General features: G+C 40.1%; 1 protein-coding gene across 1 annotated transcript in view; it reads right to left on the bottom strand.

The window, feature by feature from the left end:
• Positions 1 to 731: 731 nt before the first annotated feature.
• Positions 732 to 21,245, bottom strand: part of iffo2b (intermediate filament family orphan 2b) — a 36,176-nt gene continuing 15,662 nt past the window's right edge. Inside the window, exons 2-8 of the mRNA XM_034678063.1 lie at positions 8,080 to 8,140; positions 6,060 to 6,155; positions 4,621 to 4,791; positions 3,597 to 3,745; positions 2,668 to 2,857; positions 2,431 to 2,529; positions 732 to 1,838 (exon numbers count right to left, since the gene is read on the bottom strand). Coding sequence (XP_034533954.1) covers positions 1,605 to 1,838; positions 2,431 to 2,529; positions 2,668 to 2,857; positions 3,597 to 3,745; positions 4,621 to 4,791; positions 6,060 to 6,155; positions 8,080 to 8,140 — 1,000 coding nt within the window. The 3' untranslated portion in view covers positions 732 to 1,604. The remainder of the gene's footprint in view (positions 1,839 to 2,430; positions 2,530 to 2,667; positions 2,858 to 3,596; positions 3,746 to 4,620; positions 4,792 to 6,059; positions 6,156 to 8,079; positions 8,141 to 21,245) is intronic.

Below are 21,245 nucleotides of genomic sequence, written 5' to 3'. Positions count from 1 at the left end.
ATAAGAAAAAGGCCTGTGTTTTAACATTCTGCTTCTGTAAAACTTCAAGATAGAAGTAGCACTTAATCTTTAATCCAGCAAACCATACATACATAATGATACAAAGAGGTGATGAACACCTCACTTTTCTCCCCATGCGTCCGTTAGTATATACGCTCCTCCATTGAGAGCACTGACAAGAAGCAGTTTGAGACATCTCCATGTGCTGCGAAAACAGTAACGTGAACAAAAAGGCCTCTAGGGGTTCATGATCACATGCCCACAGCCCTCTATGTACAATCTGACACTTATAGCCTGATTTCAGAAGAGACAAAGCAGGAAGTGCATCTGGAACAGAGTCCCCTGCAGCCAGGGCAGCAGGAAATAAAACCACATGTACACAAAGTTTCAAAATAAGATAACATTTTCATCTTCACAGGTTATGAAACTGAAGCTTTTTAAAATGTGTCCTTTGGTTTTTCTTTAGATATCACAGGGCAATGTTTGGCTTTTGTAACTTGAAATTGATCCTTCTTTAAACATGGGGTTTAAACCTTAAAGAATCAGATTTATGTGCACAAACAAAACTGCACAAGACGAACAATGATTGTACGTCAAAATGAGATTATCATTCTCCTTGTTTCCAAGTCAGGCAAATGTGAAGGATTACAGTGAAAAAAGATACACGTCCCTTTATAAGGGGACACTGTTCCAGTTTTTACTGTTGGTGTACATGAAAAAAATAAAAGTGAAACATCCCACAATCCCAACTTTATTTCACACTAAAAGCGCACAAACAAACAGTTTTCAAAATGATACATAGAAAACACCTGCTTTGCTTGGAAGGCTATTTGTTTTGAGAGAAACGAGGAAGGGTGAGAGCCAGTCCAAAAATAAGGCCAGCGTAATTGCATAGAACTTCAGTAGTGCACTGATGCATCAAAATGCTGTGCTCCTTTCCTCCGTCAACTTTGGCAACTCCGCAGAGTTCCCTCAGAAACCACCAGAACTCCAACACTATCCGTCTCCACTCCTCGTTTTGTCTCATTGGCAGGAGACACTTAAAGCCTCGGCACTTTAATTTGGACTGCAAACACAAACAACACAGTGTTCCAACTGAGGGCCACGGGCATGTCTCAGTCTAGCTGAATTATTTCAAAGTAAAGAAATAAGTGTGTTATGTTATGATTATTATGTGGAGCACAATATGTACTATTTTTTATTCCTTTAGAAATAAAGGACTTTATTAGGGTAAGAATTTGTAGAAAATACGTCTCAGCCAAGTCGAAAACATGAGATTTTTTTTCTTCTCTCTTGAAATAATGTGAAGCTCTGGACGAGGATCCAGCAAGGCAGCAGAGAGGAAGAGAGCACAGCTCGGACCCTATTTGCACCCTTTCTCTTAGTGAAGCAAAAACGTCCCCTCACCTTTAATTTGAACAACAGAAATCGTATAAAAGCACCAGTTCTGGGTCTGCAACAGAGAGCATGACCATCAGAACTTAACAGGTCAAACACGACCGGATTAAGGTCGCTCTAACTCTCTAGCAAGGAAGAGCTCTGTGTGTGTTAGACCCCTGTGGTAACTACAGGAGGAGAGGGGACAAAGCCAGGCTGCACAGCCATCAACTAACAGGGACTTCAGCCTCTGCGTCTTTGTCCGAAATCTCGTCCTGGATCTCGTCTGTGTTCCCTGAGTCGCTGCTGGCCACAGAGCTGAAAGAGGGAGAGTTCCTGCCACCTTTTATCATCCGTCGACACGTCTCCATCTGGACGTCCAAACCCCTCTTCATGCTGCACATCTCCATGTACTCGTGCAGATGTCGGTTCATGTCGCTCTTTGCTGTGGCCAATTCCATCTAGAAGAAGAGGAAGAGTGGAAGGTGTGAGTGACTGGAGGAAATTACCAAGCAGGAGAGCAGAGGAAGGGGGCTAAGTTGAAAAGCTAGCATGTTCATGGCTTCATTGACCTTTATATGCACTCTATAAAGCGGCGCATGCCCACTGACAACTGAGCAATTAACCTTGAGATGTGCCAACCACCTGGGCTGCTTTATTTGTCTTGAATTTAGGAGTCTTCTCAAGCAAACCAGCACCCCACAATGTTTACTAAACAGTACATCAACCTTTTCTAGTACAGATGATTTTGAAGTAATGAGGGAGTAATGTTGAGCTTGGCTCGCATCATAAGACATCAAAATGTTTCTCTAATGTTTTACAACATTGCTTTGGAACCAATTTACCCACAACAATTACATTTTTTTGGGAGTAGTTCTTTCGTTACTTTGTGCATTACATTTTCTTGAGGATATTTGAGAGTGTGTCCTGTCCGCTCCACGTTTACTTGATTTTTCCAGCTATCTAGTCACACCCACATACTAAAAACCTGCCTAAGATCATAATATGCTTTAGATTTATGAAGTTTATTCCATGCACACAGATAGTAGATACCTCAATCTGTCCGATAGTCTCCTGGTACTCCTGTTCTCTGGTCTTAAATAGTGACTCCGTCTCATCGATGAGGCTGCCAAGACTTCCATCCTGGGAGTCCTTAGAGAGCACAGACAGAGGCTTCATTCATCATGCATGAGTCAAAGTCTGACACAGCACACATAGCACTGATCCACACGTGTGAGTTTAAAAACAGTACGCTGAGCACAGAGCCTTAAAAAAGCACTCAGGACTTACTGGATCAGTGGCCTCAGCGTTGCTGTCACTGGGCCCGGTATTGGTATTGGTGTTGGTGTTGGTGCAGGTTGTGGTAGCGATTGTGTACGGCATGTTGTAGTTGGTGAAGTCCTCCCACAGCAACAGAGTCTCCTCGTTCTCCTCCCATGTCAGACTGTCGCAGTCGTCATCGATTTCAAAAGTCTCGCGCCTGGCAACAAAGGAGTTATCTGAACAATGTCTGTGTAGGACAAGGACAAGGGAAACGGAAGGAAGAGGAGAGAGAGAGAGAGAGAGAGAGAGAGATAGAGAGAGAGAGAGAGAGAGAGAAAGAGAGAGGGGGAAGGAGGGAGGGAAGGAGGGAGGGAAGGAGGGAGGGAAGGAGGGAGGGAGAGAGAGAGGGGAGGAGGGAGGGAAGGAGGGAGGGAGAGGAGGAAGAAAAAGTATAACAGCTACTAGATACAGGAAAGGACACAAGCAAGGAGGAAGATGCACTTTAGACAAACACATGGAGAGGAGGAGGTCATGGAAAACAACTGCAAATATTCTCAAGAGCCACACGCAGAAAACTGTGTTAGAGTATATTCAGGGTTAGGGGTTAGAAAGAAGGCAAAAGTATAATGTTTGTGATATTGAAAACCAATTTGAAAGCCCCCAAGAAGATAAAAGTGACTTTAACAAAGCAAATTAGGCCCACAGTATAAATAGCTGCTGAGTTTTGCTGAATCAGCACACTGTGTATTAGCTGCAATACTCCACACAACCACAAGAGGGAGATAAAGGAACACACAGAGCAGGTGCATCAAAACAACACTGCAGGAAACTGTACCGAGCAGGTTAGGTTGAACTGCAGAGGATATTTGATTCACTTGAAGCAGGGAGGGTGTTACTCAGGTTTGTGTCTATGTAAGTGTGTGTGTGCGTGCGTTTGTACGTGCGTGTTTGCTTACAGCTGGTTGAGCATGCGTTTCATTTCGTCTGTGATGTTGAGCGATCCGGGGACCTCCTCTTCTGTGGAGCTGGGCTCGGCATCCATCTCTGAACTCTCCTCGTCGGACACTGCTTTGCGTTCTTTCTTCCTGCAGCACGCCACAGCACCCTGAGATACACAGGAACAAGCTTTAATACACATGTTGGAAACAATTAAGGGCAAAAACTGATTCTAACATCTAATGTTTGCAATGAGTGGTCCTACCGCATTTTAATAGTTCAGACACAATCTTTATATCTCTATTCATGAAATTTTTTACAGGACTCAAATTATTATGCATTATAATTCGGCAATACTGCTACATTCTTGACATGTTAATTTCAATTGCTCCATAAAATAAGATTCAGTAAAAATACCTTAACTAATAGTCTGCGTAGTTGCACACAGTTTACTGAATATGCCCTATTAAAGAAACCTACTTCTGTTTGAGTTGTTCCCAACCCACTGAGCCAGCCTCTTTAATAATGAGCAAGGAGCATGTCTGCTTTCCACAATCACCAGCTTTAGAAACAAATCTAAAGATAAGACACATGTATATATATATAGAGAGAGTTTCATTTATAGGTTCTGTAAAAACAAGAGGTACCACTAGAATCAGGGGCAGAGTGTAAACAATATATAAGCAGCAGCTTGATACACAGCAGGGTTATTCTTGGTCCAAAGCCAGCACTGTCTGCGCAATGTGATAGTTCTACGTGCAGCAGAGTGTGTCCACATCAGGGTTTGACTCTCCTGCATGCTTGTGTGTACATGTGCACGCACACGCAAGCCTGCATGTGTATGTTTATACGGTTGTGCGTGTCTTCGCGAAATCTCAGGCATGCATTCGCGGCCCTTCAGAAGGGTCACCCAGTACATGATCAGACGCTACACACAGACAGACACAGCAGCTCCGGTTACATCCTCAGAGTGCTGACTGGCTCATTCACAGAAGAATTCATATTTTTTCGCTTGCTAACGGTGAGACAGCAGATGATACCCACTCTCTCAGGCAGCGATCTGGCTGGGCTGACGTTGAACATCTTGGACATGTCCTCTGAGTTGCGTTGCTGAGCCACGTCGCACAGTTTGGCCGTGATGTCGATCCGCCTGCAGATGTCCATATCCACCCGCCGAGCCTTCTCCTGGATCTGTGTGTCCAGGTCTGACATTTGCTGTACGGGTAAAGAAATGTGTTATACTGACATGTGTAATCGAGACACCTTCTTAAGAGTGTGCACACAGGAAGAACATGAACGTGATCCACTGTGAGAGGGCGTCAATTGATAGATTAATGGTCATATTACATACATTTAATGCAGGAACACATTATGCTTCTTTCATATTTTGTGTTATCTATAATTCACTGTTACTGCTGCCTTTTCCAGGCAGGTGGTAGTTTTATGGGCATATTACTAACAGCACTAAAGTTAGTTGTCCAGATCTATCTATGAGTTACTGTTACTTTGTAATTATGTTCTTCTTCAAGAGGATTTCATTGATAAATTAAACAGATTAAAGAGATTATCATAACCCATTGAGCTATGAGAACTTAATAGTTGCACAATCAGTTTGTAGATTAACTTTCAGTTTGGATAATATTTGATCGGGCAGATATGGGTCATATGTAAAGAAGACATATATATATATATATATATATATGTATATGTATTCTTTCTAGTACATTTCACGTTTGAACAAAGGGAGGATTTTTTTAATGAGCAGTGACAATACAATCAACACACCAAAAGCACACACCACGAAATACAGGATGTCTAGCCACAACTAAATCAAACGTTATATTGATCAATCTACGCCTCCTACGAGATCCACTACTTCTACGTCACTCACCTGTCTCTGGAGTCACACATCAGGGAAAAAGTAAAGCACAGAAAATAATGTAAAATAAATAAATCTGCAGGTGCCAAAGGTGGAGATAAGCAGAAAAAAGCAATAAAGTGTTCCAAAATAAACAACAACATCTGACTATATTTATTCCTGAGCAAGCACAAGCTGTGACTGAGCCCCCTGCAGTATATTACAGCTGTATATCACCCTGAAACAGGCCTGCCAGGGAACAATACGGGACTGTACAGAACAGGAAGTGGTCCTGATCTACGGCTGCTTTTTGAGCTATTTTCAATGCAGGATTGTTTTTGAGGAGTTCAGGCATTATATATTTTTTCTGACTCCAGAAATGGGAGGAAGGAAGAATGAGGAAAGGGTCTGTTTTAAGTTTTATACTATAGAGCAGTATGAATGAGTCTTTTATCAGACCAGTGCAGGAAAGCAGTTGTTCATTCTTCAAACACTACAGCTGGAAAGCTTATTGGATTGCTTTGAGAATGGGAGTTAACGCAGCACTTTTTTAAATAGAGTGAGAGCTTTGTCAGACTTGAGGAAGTGGTGGTGACGTCAACATAAGCTCTGAACAAATACTTACATCACTCATCAGACTCTTAAAGACCACCAGCTCAGCCTTTAGTCGGTCCACCTTCTCGCTTAGCTCGGCCCGGACCTCAGATGACTCCTCGGCACCCTGAGTGAACAGCACAGTGAAGAAATTAAAATAATACACATACATAACAGATAAACAAAGACACTACGGAATATCATATTATCTCTAGCCACAACAAACTCTGCTCAATAAAGTTTGTGAAATTAACTTGTAGAAAAAAGTTTAATAACCAGTTGTATTTGGGAGCGGCAAACTTTGTCTCAAACGATGAAGCCAATGCGGAAGTGCTATAATCTGCAATACATCGAAAATCCGCTTGAGGCTGGCTGCAGAAACACCGGAAACCACATTGATATGAATGGGAAAAAGACGATATTTTTAGCATTAATAAACATGTTTACAGCCTGGTTCAAAAACCGGCTTGGCCCTACAAAGCTAATCTCTCTAATGGCACACACTGTAAGGGGGGTGAATTTTTTTCTAACGTGACGGTTCAGAAGATATTAAGATTACGAGTTTTGCCCAAATCAGGACATGACTGACGTGACTCCCGGTCGGGAACACACAGCCATTGGCTAAGAGGCTCACACTACGTCACGCTCTGCCTAGTTGAGTTCCGCATTACCAATATGGCTGCCGCCGTCGATTTGCTTCAAAACAGCTCTCAGGAACAGATGGGTGATGTCACGGATACTACGTCTATATTTTATACAGTCTATGGATTTAACTCAAAGAAAGAACATGAATAACAAACTTAATTCTTCCTCATAAATCAAAATACACTTCTAAAGCATAATACTTGATTCAGTCTTCCAAAAATATCACAGCCTCCGCATCTGCAGAACAAGACAAAAGTTTGACTTTTTACATGTATTGAGTTTTTTTGGGAATTTAACATCTATTTTTGGTCTAAAAATAACCTTCTAAACGTACTTATTTTACCTTTCTCTTGTGAAATTTAGGAAAACTACCATATCTTTACCGCTTTGAAAATACTATGTATTCTAAGAAAGACCCACTAAAAGGATATAGATATAAAATGTGCAATCTTTGGCACTGGTCTAGCTCAGCAATTAAAACACTCTCCATATAGTCCTCTACATACAGATTAAAAAACATGCAGGCTCCCAACTCCCAGTCTTGACCTTCTGCTGCATGCCGTCCCCAACTCCCTATGCCCCAAGTTTTAACTTACTAGATAGACATTTTACAAAGACTACAAGAAGACTCATCCTGTTGTCTTTATTCTTCCATTAGAAGAGTGTGAGTTTTACATCTGAATTGAATCAGCACAACGTAACAGCCATTTGGCTCTGAGCCCTCAACAATAAATGGCTGTTTGCACTGAATTTACTATCTGTGAACAGATTTCCAGCTCTTCCACGCACAGCGTCATCAGCCTGTGTGCTCTAAAAGGTTAAAGCCCCCGGGGGACCACACTCCACCTCTCTATATGGGTTTTTGCTGACCCAGAATCTAAAACAAAACACGCGTGCCCTCAGCAATCGATGGTGCTAAAGCACAGATAGGGAACGGTGCTGCCTTGACAAGACAAGACTAACAGCAGCTGGGGCGGTGCATGTTGTTGTGATACAGCCTCCAGGTGTGACACTTGAAATTGATTCTGCATCTACATCTATTTCCTGAATAGGAACATAATGATAGCTGGCTGGTGATATTTGATGTTAGTATCTATATCCAGGCCAACAGACTCTTCCTGATGGGTTTGTAATATGGTTTTTCTAATCTGACACACATCCTGCTGGCTGTAGCTGTTTTTGTTCCAGTTTTGCTGAATCCATAAAACACCACCAGGAATTGACCTATATATAAATGTTTATGCATGTGCTGTACTAGCAGTTTTCAAAATGTACGTGCAGACATTTTTGCCACAGATATTACTGTGCCTCTTGTCTGCATGTGGTAAATGACCTTTGGCAAGATTTCAAAAATACATGCATGAGACTGTTGGTTGAAATATATTATACTGTTTATGTTTTCCAACCTGCTGAAGGGATTCCACCTTGGACTCCAGCTGCTCTCGCTTGGATACCTCCTCCTCCCATCTGAAACACAGAGCACATAGGTAGGTCAGTAATGGCTAAAGCTGGCCCCCTGTGGGCCAACAGGTAGGTTAATGCTACTTTTGTGGAGATAATGCCCCCATCTCTGATTACAAAATGCCCTTGACAGTTCGGCTTCACACCCACTCCCCCTCCCGTTTTCAGTGTTCTGTTCCCTTCCTTCTTTGTGCAGCCTTTTATCTTTACAACCCCACTGCCTCAATGAAAAACTATTGAATGGAGTCCCATCATTCTCCAAGCACAGCAAACATTACTCACAAATTGCCTTTGAGTGACTGCAGAGGGACATTGAGCTCTAACACACCAAAAGGGTGGGGTATCTGTGTGCTGCAGCTTGAATTCCTTCATGCGAACTGCTTCATCCCTCATGCCGTCTCAGGAGGAGTGAGGAATATGTTTGCAAAATTTCACTAGCAGAAACCTTTATGGACAGTATTAACAGAGATAAAACTTACACAGATTGACCGTAACATGTGCTGATACCACCAACTCAGAAGTAAAAACCACAAAAACCTATACTTATAATCTTAAGGTATAATGTGTATTTTATTATTATCATTCTAGTAAAGAAATCAGCTGTGCAGATAGTCACACTAAAGGTGCATTTCTCCCAAGAGTTCAGGGGTCTTTTAGCTCCCAGAAATACTTTCCCCGGAACTAAAATATTCCTGTGCCCCCCATTGTTGTCTGCGTTTCGGGCTGAAGTCCCGGGTAGATTGTGAGAATCAGGCCAGTGACGTATGGAGAAAAAAAATGATATTAAATAATATTTTGAAATCTTAATAAAAAACTAAACTAATATGCATTCCCAGGAACTCCCTCTGTGTTTCAACAACTGTTTAAACTCCAAAAACACCGTAACGGTTAACCAAAAGTCCCAGGACCTTTGAAAAGTACTACCCCCAAGCAGGGGCTTTTCAGGGGGGGGGAGATAATCTACCCCTGAACTAAATATAGACCCTGATTCCTCCGGTCAAAACGCACGTAGTTCTGGGGTAAAGTCCCTAGTTCCAGGGTAAAGTTCCTGCAGTCGAAAAACACCTTAAACCAATAAAGAAAAGCTTGTCCTACAGCCATGCTAACAGCTCTTTAAAGATGTACTTCAGAATGGTGCTTCTTTAAGCTAATGTTAACATGCTAACATGTGAACAATGACAGTGCCTAAATGCAAACATTACAGATGTAAGATGTTCACTGTACAAGATTCTAGACCAGAGTGATAGCTACTAGCTTAGGTGAGGCTGTTATTGTTTTTTGTATTTTTGAGTACTTTTACCACAGAGTATTTGACAAACTGACTGAATGTTTAATGAGGCAAAGTTAAGGGATCACTAAAGGGTTCAAATTTCCTTCTATATGGGATATGAATGAGGGTACCAAATTTCCTAACATTTACTATTGATCCAATTTTTTACAGTTTATGGTCTGGACACAAGTCAGACCAACTAGCATGGCTACTGCTGCCAGCATCACTAAAATTGAAGGACCTGCCTCACCCCCACGTTGGCTTCCAGCTATAATTACCAACGCATTCACCTCTCTTTACCTCTCCTGACAGGTCATATTTTTAATCTGCACCATGGTAGTTACAGATGTACAAAAACAAAATCAGTATCCTCTAGAATTGTCTTGCAGTATATTTCAACATAAGGCACAGATCTCTCAGATCATTCTGCATAAGTCAGTTCGGCATACTGCTAATACACACTTATCTTGTTCTCAGAGATATGAGACAGCAGGCATGCTGAGTCACGGATGCTTCCCAAAAGAGGGTTTGAGGTTCAGAATGAATAAAGAGCTCATTCAGTGAGATGAAGTAACCGCAAAGTGTCAGACACTCGTGATGATGAGCTGCTGTGGGCCACATGGATGAGACTGGAGCAGAATTTGAGAGGGGGTGTTCTGTATGTGTATAAGAGAAGAAACAGTGCTAAGATTTGTGAGACTAGTGTCTCACTATAAATGTTTACAGGAAACAGAAAGCTAACATCTGACGACCACTGTTAAAGCCGGGGATGTTGCTGCACGTACAGCCTTTGCCATGGAGAAACGTAAACACAGCTAGAAGTATCACAACATGTGTCGCCAGAGATTCACTTTCTCTGGCTTTGTCTTTCTTGTCTCCATTCAGGTCCCACTGAATACACACTGTCTAATTAGAGAGAAGTATTGCTAGGCAGGGTGTGCCAGCTCCCTCTGTGATTGAGGCCTTGTTTTCTAAAAAAAATGCTGGCATTACTGCTCTACTGTGTCCACAACACTCAGGCTGTCTGCCGCAGGACTCTGGCTAAGGTCGCAGGAGTTCACAGCTGCATCACATCCTCTGCAGACACAAATCTGTGTGTCACAGAATCTGCATCACTTGTGTTGTCACTTCCTGAAGAAACCACTGCGCTTCTTTCTCTTTAACACTGCTGGTGATAACTGGAGAACGTGATTAAATTGACATCCTGATGGAGGGATAACTTTCTGTGTCGACAATGTGTCAAGAGTGCTTATATCAAGCATCAAAGATAATAGACTCATTGACAGGACTTAGCAGCAGCTGCTTGCAACATGTTATTTTTGAGCAGCTGCAATCCATAATAGTCAACTTGAAAACCACTCACTGCTCTCAAGCATCCAGATCAAAATATCTTATCCAAACAAATATGACACTACTGCATACTAAAGGTACGTCATCAACGCTGCTATAGCCAGACTCCAGACGGACCACCAGAGTGCCCTCTTCCTGATCTTGGGGGACTTCAACCATGTATTTTCTACATAGCTTATTATATCTTCTGTACATACTTTAATCATTATTTTCATTGTATTTGTATTTATATCTTATTAATTACTTTCTTCTATTAATAATATTATTTGATATTCTTACTTATTGTGTATAGGAGCAACTGTAATGACTGAATTTCCCCTGGGTTATTAAAGTATTTCTGATTCTGATTCTGATTCACTGGCCTCTCAAATCAGAGCTGAGGTTCATATTTTCCTGTACCTGTGTATCAACTGAGTCAGATGAACACACCCAAAGTCTCCTTACAAGGACAAAGGCAGCAGGAGGGTTGGGGCCTGTGTCAGCTCAGAGACATCTGTTTACAGCCAAATGAATCCTCGGCAATCTTGCTCTAATAAATCTCAAACTGTGATGTTACACATGTGCTAGTCCCGCCAAGGCCAACGGAAATTGCTGCAATAAACTGAGGAATCTCTTCTACCATTTATGGGGCAATCAAAATTAATAGGACCGGAGAACAAAATTGAACTATGGGCATTTTTAAGTAACATTTCTTGTGATGAAACATAAACTATTACATTATCTGCGTAAAGGGCTAATTCATATTTTCTCTTCCAACCTGTATTCCTTTTATATCTACATTTTTCTCGCTTTGGCTGGCAATCATCCATATTTGGGGCAAATACTAAGGGTTCATTTTTAGCTTTGCTTTTGTTTTAGTTCAAAGTTTGGAGAGTGGGACATTCTTCAGCATTTTTGTTCTTCTATCAGTTTTGCATGGTACACAACTGAGTCAACATTTTGAAATGGAATAAATGAGGGGGAAAAAATGATGCAAAAAATAAATCCCATCTAGATATTCTCTGGTTTACATAAGCAGTGGTTTTGGGCGCTGTTGGCTTGGTGTTCTGGAATCGCGCCCCATGTACAGAGGCTTTAGCCCTCGTTGCGAAGGTCGCAGGTTCGATTCGGGCCTCGACCATTTGCTGCATGCCCTCCCCAATTCTCTGCTTCCCACATATCCTGTCTATCTTCAGCTGTCCTGTCCATTAAAAAAATTTGAAAATGCCCCCCCCTAAAAAAAAATTAAAAATAAAAAGCAGTGGTTTAAGAGGATATTACAGTGTGACACTGGGGGATTAGCAGCATGTGTCTCACATTCAACACAGACTTTCTCATACAACTTTTCTAAGTTGAACAATAGCATTCCTGCTGCGCCTGCCAGCTTACACTCCCTGCCTTGTTTGGTATGTCTGGGAGTTACGTTTGCACGCAAGCTGCTTTTATGATTTCCCATCACTCTGTCTGCATATACACAGCATGCACACAACCAAATCTGATGCACTCATGTTCTTGTGTTGATACTTTTTTGATGACAGTGCTCATGATGACAGTTTCATGGCAGCCTTAATGATTTAATCTTGAAGGTTGATTTATCGCCGCCTGAATTAGAAAGAATTATGAAAGATTATAACTCCGAGGTGATGAAATTATAAACAATTATCTTAGTGATCAAAAGTTGTATGTTGTTGTGAGCATTGTACTGCTTGGCAACCAGCGGTAAATTCCAAAGGAGCACGGGGGAAAACTCAGAGGTGTGGTTGCGTATCATTCCTGAAAGCCTCTGTTACTCATAGCAAATAAAAGTTTGAGTCTGACAACACCCTGTTTGAAATATATGATGTTCCGGAGAGTGTTACATATTACTGATTGGAATCGCTCTGTAACCATCTGGTTACAAGCTTTAACACTGATCCCAGGTATTAGAACAGCTTATCCCTCCTGGTGACGATAAAACTTTGTAATTAAATCATTCCATTCAATTTCCTTTCTCAGCTCCTTCTTTTGAAGAAGTTTCTGGTCTTAAGATGTACCTGTGGTTCTTTATATTTCACACAAATCAGAAAGAGTAAGTTTACATATAAGTGATAACTCTGTACAACAATATACATCAACAGCATTTCTTGACATCCTGGCCATGAAATTGACTAAATATCTTTTGGAAACAAGTTTGACAAAAACTGAAATTTTTGACTTAAAATAATATTTTAGTACAAGAATATTGAATTGTTTTGCTCTGTGTATCAAATAAACTGGAAACTATCCATTTGAAAAGTTTTTACAGACCAAACCAATGGATTTATAGGCAACTGGTGGCTACATATATGATCTATGCAATACTTTTGCAATTTCTAAGTAATTACATTACACACAAAAAAGACTATTATGTATTCCTTACCCTAATCATTACCAAAGCTACCTTTATTGGATGTGTGAAATAGTATTAATTATAATATTTTACCTTGTCAGAAGGGCCATCAAATAGTTTAAACTGAGAAGTTTTGAGAATAAACTTATGGTAATGTCTCTTTTCTAAACCAAGGCTCTCAGGCTAAACACTATAAAGAGATCTTAATAGGGCCATTAAAATTCATTCTCAAGAGTGCAGGCGATAGTAAAACAGGAAGTGTTATATGATAACAGATTCAAGGATCAATACATCTGGCTACATACAGGACAAGCACCCATTCACCTCAGCTGCTGGATGAAATGAGGCTGCTGCTGACAGCTTTAATAAATACCAGTGTGAGTGAGTGTCCAGAGTACACGTGATTTCGCCCACGGATCCCTATAGGTGTCTATAATGTCTTCCCCATGACAGCATGCGTACCCCACCCTATATGGGCGATCATACAGTGCACAAGCTGGGGCTGTGATTTACTGTCTGGAAAGATTGTTGCAATAATCTCAGCTGCAGGAGGAGCAGGATGGAAATAAGCACAGAGATGTGAAATAATAAGAGATGTACAGCTTTCCTGAGACAAGAAGGAGAGGTTTGACTAAAGTGGGTCATCGATCGAGTGTCTCTGTAATCAATAGCACCTCCAGACTCCACAGAGACATATGTGTAGCGTGCTAATGATACCGCCATGGGAAATAGATGGGATGAAATGGCAGCTCAAGAGCCTCCTGTCTGTCTGCTTTGAGGGTCTGTGTGACGAGACAACGCTCCAAGGTCAACAGTCATTTCATTCACTGCTCAGAATGACTCCACCTCCCTCCCTGACCTCAATCCATATCCATAACACAGACCACACACACACACACACACACACATTGGTCCTCCATTGCTCCATCTTCGCCATCTTCCCAGCTTGTGTCCATGGAAACTGTGCCACTGGCCTGCATCGGAAGTGCATGCAGATCAGTTCCTGGCTCAACTCAATCATGTAAACTGTGAGCAGAGATGTAGGGAAGTATCATCGACTGCTGGCCGTTGATTCCTCTGCTTTATGTTCAACGAGCACGGTCAGACTTAAATATAGCCCTCCACACCCAGACAGGACACAGACACCACCGGGCCGAGCAGCAGGAATGCTGGTGTTGCTAAGTGACCGCACACATTTTCCCAGGCCACTGTTTTCACTGGCGCTCATGTAGACAGCACATGTTGCTTGTCACTAATACAGGTAACAATGTAAACACCATATTTTTCATGTTTCATTGATTTCTCCAAATTATGAGAGATTATTTTGTTGGACTTCAAAAATAATTTCACTATAATCTATAAAGAGAAAGATCTGCTTTTAGGTGTATCTCCCATAATTGGTAAGAATATAACTTGCTTTCCCAATTGTGTTGCATTTTAAAGGATTATTTTCAAGCGGCAACCTCCGGTCTAAAAATATGAGTCCAATACGAAAGTGCTAAAACTGCAGTTCATCAAGGATCCGCTTGAGGCTGGCTCCGGAAGTACCAGAAACCAAATACACACCAATTCAAAGAAGCCAATCTTTACAGCACAAATAAACACGTTTACAACCCGGTACAAAAGACCAGTGTAGTCTGGTTTAGGTTAATGTCAATGTTGCTAGCTTGTGACAAGGAAGATGCTAACAGGTTGATACCTGCATACTAACATGCTAACAATGACAGTGTATGCATTATACATTTTGGCAAGCTAACAAGTTCATGACTGTAAGACTGTATACTGTTGTTGGCATGGAAACATGGCCATTATGCCGATGATTTATGTTGATGTGGACATACTAATACTGATAATTGTAGCCTGTTCATGATGACATGACAATAAGTTCTTGGTAACAACACTAGCATGTTGATGTGGACCTGCTAACATGTTTATGATAACATTGATTGTATTGTTCGCATGTTAGTGTTCAGTAGGGAAAGCGTTAACCGACGGTAGAATGTTAGCATGCTGCAATAGCATAATACGAGGCCATGAAAGTCAACTGGATCAACATTTTGAAAATCTATTCTCAGAAGAAGTCACAAAGTTTTAGGGAAAGGCATTTTCATTTTGGTTACACAAATTCACTGAAAAAAAAAAGTTCAACCCCACTAGGGAATCTCAAAAAGAGCCTGGGGGTCAACAAAGTCAGTAGATTTTATTGCTACAAGCTAGAAGTATTTGTACACAGTTTTAATAACAATGTATGTTAAGGTTGTTGAGATTTGTACCGCTGCCTTTAGATGAAACTTGTAGTCATGATAATTATATTTCAAAGTTACTGAATAAAATGACAAAATGGAAATAAAACTGGATTCAGAAAAACTTGACTTACAATGTTGTAAATACCATAAGAGGGGGTATGGTCATATGGTATCTTCTTATGAGCACATTAAACCTGACCCCATTTGAAGGCAACATATGGCTTGATCAAAGTGACAGAACCACTGATAGATTAGCAGTGTTATATCTATAGAGCGACTTAGATAGCTAACGGCTAATAGCTTAAACAAAATAGCTATTTTTGCCTGAGGAGCACTCACATTTTATCTGAAAAATACTGTCATGGTTTTATTTTATTGATTTATAGCAAAGGACATCAAAATATTTGAAGTGAAAGCAAAAATAATTGAAACTTGGTCCTTGAAAATTTACTGTGCTATTTGTAGGACTTTTTTCTTTAACAATTGTCTATTAATATGACAGATGAGAATTTTCATTTTATTTTTATGTAGAGTAGTCACACCCTTTATCCTATGAAGGGATATCAAAGGAACTTCTTTCTTAAACCAGTTTTGTGTGTTAAAGTCTTTTGATACTGTTCTTAAGTTTGTAGCAGTGGGCTGTTAAAACCATGATGGTAGCTGAGATCATCAACTCTACAACAGCACAATGTTACCTAGGAATTTAAATGATAGGTTCAACTTGTATGAATATTTAGCACTGACTGTCAGCAAGAAAATTCAGTGTAACTACAATGCTTCTCTTAACCACATGGTGAATGAAAAAAAACCCCACTGAATGTAACCATGCTCCTTCCTAAGAACTGGCTGTACGCTTCAAATGACTTCCAGTAAACCATAGTCATTTAAGATGAACTTTAGACCCTCAGTTTATAAAAATTTGACAAGGGCGAATAAAAAAAAAACAGCTTTCTTGGGGAATATGAGGACAGCATCTTAATTAACTGGTCATTCCCTGCTCTCTCTTTATCAGACGGCATAGCTTGCCTCTATCTAAAGACTTTGAAATCTGTTAGAGACGTCTCTCACTGAGCATTTTTCATTTCTGAGATAGTTTCTCCAGGGAGGAAATGCAGACGGCTCTGGTAAAAAAAAATCTGGGATTTTCAAGGGAAGAACATTCCTCAAGATTATTCATCTTATAGGGTCAACTCCAAACACTTACAAATTCATGAACTGTTCCTTTATACGCCTCAAATATCACATCATTGTAACTTATGTTTGTGTATGATGTGTTGGCAAAGTGGTTAAATAATTCCCTCTTAAAATATCTTATTTAATTCTACTCTGTGCTGCTATATAATTCAACTAAAAACTCAAATTGATATAAGATTTCCGAGCAAAAAAAAGCTGCAAAAGCTATGTGTGTGTCTTTACTGTGCTGATAACATCTGCAAGGGAAAATAACTTCTAGATGCCCTCATATGTGTGATGCATTTAAATGTTCCTCTTGAGGGACAACTACTTTTGTAGTAGCTGCAGCTCCACATTAGGAGGACAAACACTGAACTGTATGTAACTTGTATATCTTAGGGTTTGGGTTAGGCATACATGTTAAGTGTTTATCTTTGGGTTATGGTTAGGGTTAGGCATACATGTAAAGTATCTATCTTTGGGTTAGGGTTAGGCATACATACTATATTAAAAAAAAACACATTTATGCCCAAAAATGTATGTTTGTATTCACATGATGTCACGATAATGGACAGTCAAAAACAGATCTTAGATCATAGAATAATGTATGAGATGATGTTACTGTCCTAAGTAGTATTTATCAGCAGGGATGCACTTTAAGTTAATAACACTGAGGCAAGATGTTCCAAAGCCAGTGAGTACCCACTACAAACATGTCAAAGCTAGAGATGTAACATGTTTTGGATAAAAGTGTGTTTAAATTGAGGATGTGAGGTTTTAAGTAAAGAGAAGTGTACCACTGAGTATGATGGATGTTCTACCTCCCAAACAAACATCTCTTAATTAAAGGTCTCCTAATAGCATGTTTATTTGTACTCTTACTGGAATAAAGCTTCTGTAAGCTGCATTTGTGTCAAGGGATTTTGATGGGTCATTTACCAACTTAAAATGCATATCTTGTATAAGCATTACTAAATCCTTGCTGAATGGAAAAACATTTAGTGACTTAAACCCTTAAACAAGCTCGGGCAGAGTTAAATCTTCTATAATGTCTTGGCAGTTGAACAACACGGCAACATTGAAAGTAAACTTCACTCCTCCATAGTCACCAATTATGTTTCCTAAGTTGTTAGGAACAAGATGAGATTATAGCGATTCATTTGCTCACATCAAAGCACCTGTCTGAATAGAGGGTTGGGTACGTCACCAGTGAATCCTCCCTTCATGCTGATGGACTGACAGATAATCAGCAGCCGTTGTTGTAACTTGTCTAATCCTCCGTCCTGACCCGGCCCCAATGCATTGCCACACAGACTTTACCCCACAATAAGGGTGTGAGCTTGACTTGTTTGCACTGTGCACATGCATTATCTAATTGCTCCACTCCCAAAGCATGTCCTAGCCCTGTTTTGTCTGGCCTGGGGGATGCTGCTGTCAGGTTAGTCGTAAACCCTCCAGGATAAGAGACAAACAGAAGTGTTCACAAGCAATTACCATCAATTTCCAACAAACAGGTATGACCTCGGAGTCACCAAAAGAAGGGGATAATTACTTTCATAAAATCTTATTCAAGGTTTCATAATGTCAGCAATTTCTCAAACTGAAAACAATCAATCATTGTAGTGACAAGCAAAATGTGTAGACTCTTTGACACCAACCCAAACCCAATGATTTGTTGATATGATGGTTGACAGTTAAATGTCTTCAGATCTGGCAGGAAGTCAAAATGAGTCTGGCAACCGTTTTTTCTAAATTACTCAAGAATGTGACAAAAAAATTAATGACAACATGCATGTTATCATGTGTACTAGTGCTTCTCTGATTTATTATGACTACTTAAAAAAACAACAACATTGCAGTATTACTTTCCAATGTCAGAGGCGTATGGTTCATTTCAGGAGCAATACTACTGATCCATCCCACTAATAAATACCATGTGCAACATAAATTAAACTTTTGCTATCATCTGCTAAATTACCTTTCATTATCCTCACACACAATTGTATTCGGTATAATTCCTATAAACATATTCCTATTTCTCCCGTTTACATGGGAAGGGATTTTAGAATGGGATGTTTCCATTTGTAGTAGATTTGTAGTCCGAATAGTACTAACCTATCATGTACCAGAACGCAATGACCTCCAAGTTCCCATCAGCTGTAATCTGAAAAGCATTTAGTTATGTCTATTAATAGATGCAAGTCTAGCTAACAGTTGTTCTAGATCAAAAATTATAACTCAGACAACAAATTTGCATGACACTGTGTCACAAAAGCCAATCATCAATTAGATTTCCAGATTTCCTAGGATGGTAAGATATGATGGACCCAACCGTCATTCAGCAAACAAGGCTTTTAAAAGTTGTTCCCCTCTCCTGAGGACCGACCCGACCTGCTTACATCTCATTTTTCACAAATCTGCATCATCATGCAGATCATGCATCATCATTGCTGTTATTGTGATGGATTAATTGTGAATACATCGAAAGAGTATCACTTTCTTTTGGGGATTCAGACTGCAGTAGCTTTTTGCTAACTTTCTATACAGCAAAACTGAGACACACCTGAAACCAACAGGGCAACATAATAAACCAACAAACAACAGTGTTAGCATAGCTTGAGAAGCAAATATGGCTTTGCTTTTGATCTTGGACATAATTGCTTTTCCAGTAGCAAATTGAACTGTAGACAATGAAAATAAGTCTTGGCAGAATGCTGTGTAATGCTAACAGCTAGCTATACTGGAATGTCCAAAGAGATGACCACTGGTCACAGAGGCATATAATGTCGTCAGATGATAGCTGGTGGGTTCCAAGGCTGCATTCAACAGAATGTGTTTTGTATACATTAATAATATGGTGCACTATCAGTTATTCAATACCTCTTATTGAAACTGCAATACTGCTGTTAGTGTTAGTGGCATTATTACTTTCCTACTGAGCTTATTTTTACTGCTTACTGCACTGTTTCTTTGCATTTAATCCTTACACACTTAGTATTCCATTTTATTATACTATTTATAATTGATGCTCTGTTGTCTTAATCTTGTTTTGATGCTGGAGTTTTGGAGCATTCTGGCATGAAAACTCCCTTTGAGATTCTCTCTTACATTATTTTATCATTTTTCACTCAGAGCAGATCTGTAATCTATGGCTTGTTAGCTCAGCCTGCAGCAGAGGGTGTGACAGAGTGTTGTGACAGAAAATCAGTTCTCCCTGCAGTCTTACAATGTGCAAACCGACCCCACCCCAAACTGTGCAGATAAATGGTTATTTTCCCATACATCTCTTTCACTTCAGTTCTCATAATAACCCCACACCCCAGGCTGTTGACTTAATATACAGTGCAAGTATAAGCACAAAAACTGTTAAGACATAAGCCGTAAACACTTCACTTAAAGAGTCAGACTTCTTTTCAATCTCAAAGAGGGGCTTTGAGCTGGATGCTTTGATTGACAAATGACATGGCTTTAAGAGAGCCCTAGTAAGAGCATATAGGGAACAAACAACGATGTGCATGCCTGGCCTTGTTAGGGTGGAGCAGCACAGGGAGGGACATGACAGAGACGAAGAAAAGAAGATAAATATTCAGTTCTGGCACAAAAAGTGTCCAGGGTGTGTGCAGACAAATGATGTGAGACATAACAGAACTATGAAACATTGCAGGCACACAAATGTCTTTTATACCTCTGGGTACACACACCTGTAGGAAGAACCCCGGGGGTCAACATGAAACTGCAACAGCTATTCAAAGGAAATCTGGTTTCTTTACCACAAAGAGGTTTTTATTACACACGTGTATGCGAAACTCCCATCCCAGGGGCTACATGCAGCCCATAGACAATTACACAACATCCCTGGCATTTTTTTATTCAATTGTTTCCATTTTTAGTTTTGGAAAAGGCACAACAATTATATACTGGTTAATCCAATGTAGCTGATAATGTGGCTATAATTCATGCATTTGCACACTCACATCACAGAAACCTAACCTGCAGGGTTCTGAATCCTGGAAAAACCCTCTGCCTTGTTTAACTAGTAAGGCTTTCAAATTGAAAGTAGCAACCAATTTGTTGAAGAACATTTTGTAAGAATAAATGCCAAACTTTGCATGTTCCAGCCTCTCAGGCAAACACGTTTACTTGCTTTTGAAGTTTGTGATGTGAACTGTATTATTTTTGTTGCATTGGATCATTTAGGGACTAAGACAGACCCTCTTTTTCAGTTAAGTGTAAACCACTTCTTGCACTTTCATCCAGAATATAATAGAGGAATTGATAGTTCTAAAATTAACTGTGAGTTGCTGACGAAATAAAAGTAATAAAGCTGGGGCTCAGACAGATTCCAGAAGGGAGAAAGAGGGGGCTAATTTTCCATCAGATTATATATGGATGAGCTGTAAGCAAAAGATGCTGTTCTCTTACAATGCAATGTCAGGACGAAACACCTGGAGAAGTGTGCAAGACAGAGAAAAGAGAAAGACGAGACAGAGTTTTCTAATGTGATGAGAAAAAAACATTACATTGAGACACTAAAATGTAAGTTAATAAAATAACACAAAGCAAAAAAATAAAAACCTGGTCTGCAGTTAATTTTAAGTTTATTACCAAAGTTCCTCCCAGGGATCAGTAAAGTATTATCTTATTAGACACCTGTAGTGATTCCACCACAGCAGAATGCAGTGTGTGTCCCCATTAGGAGAGCGCACAACATACAGCACTGTAACT

Source organism: Notolabrus celidotus, chromosome 1 (genome assembly GCF_009762535.1).
Source record: "Notolabrus celidotus isolate fNotCel1 chromosome 1, fNotCel1.pri, whole genome shotgun sequence".
NCBI classification, from domain to species: domain Eukaryota; kingdom Metazoa; phylum Chordata; class Actinopteri; order Labriformes; family Labridae; genus Notolabrus; species Notolabrus celidotus.
This window is presented reverse-complemented; position numbering and strand designations above follow the sequence as displayed.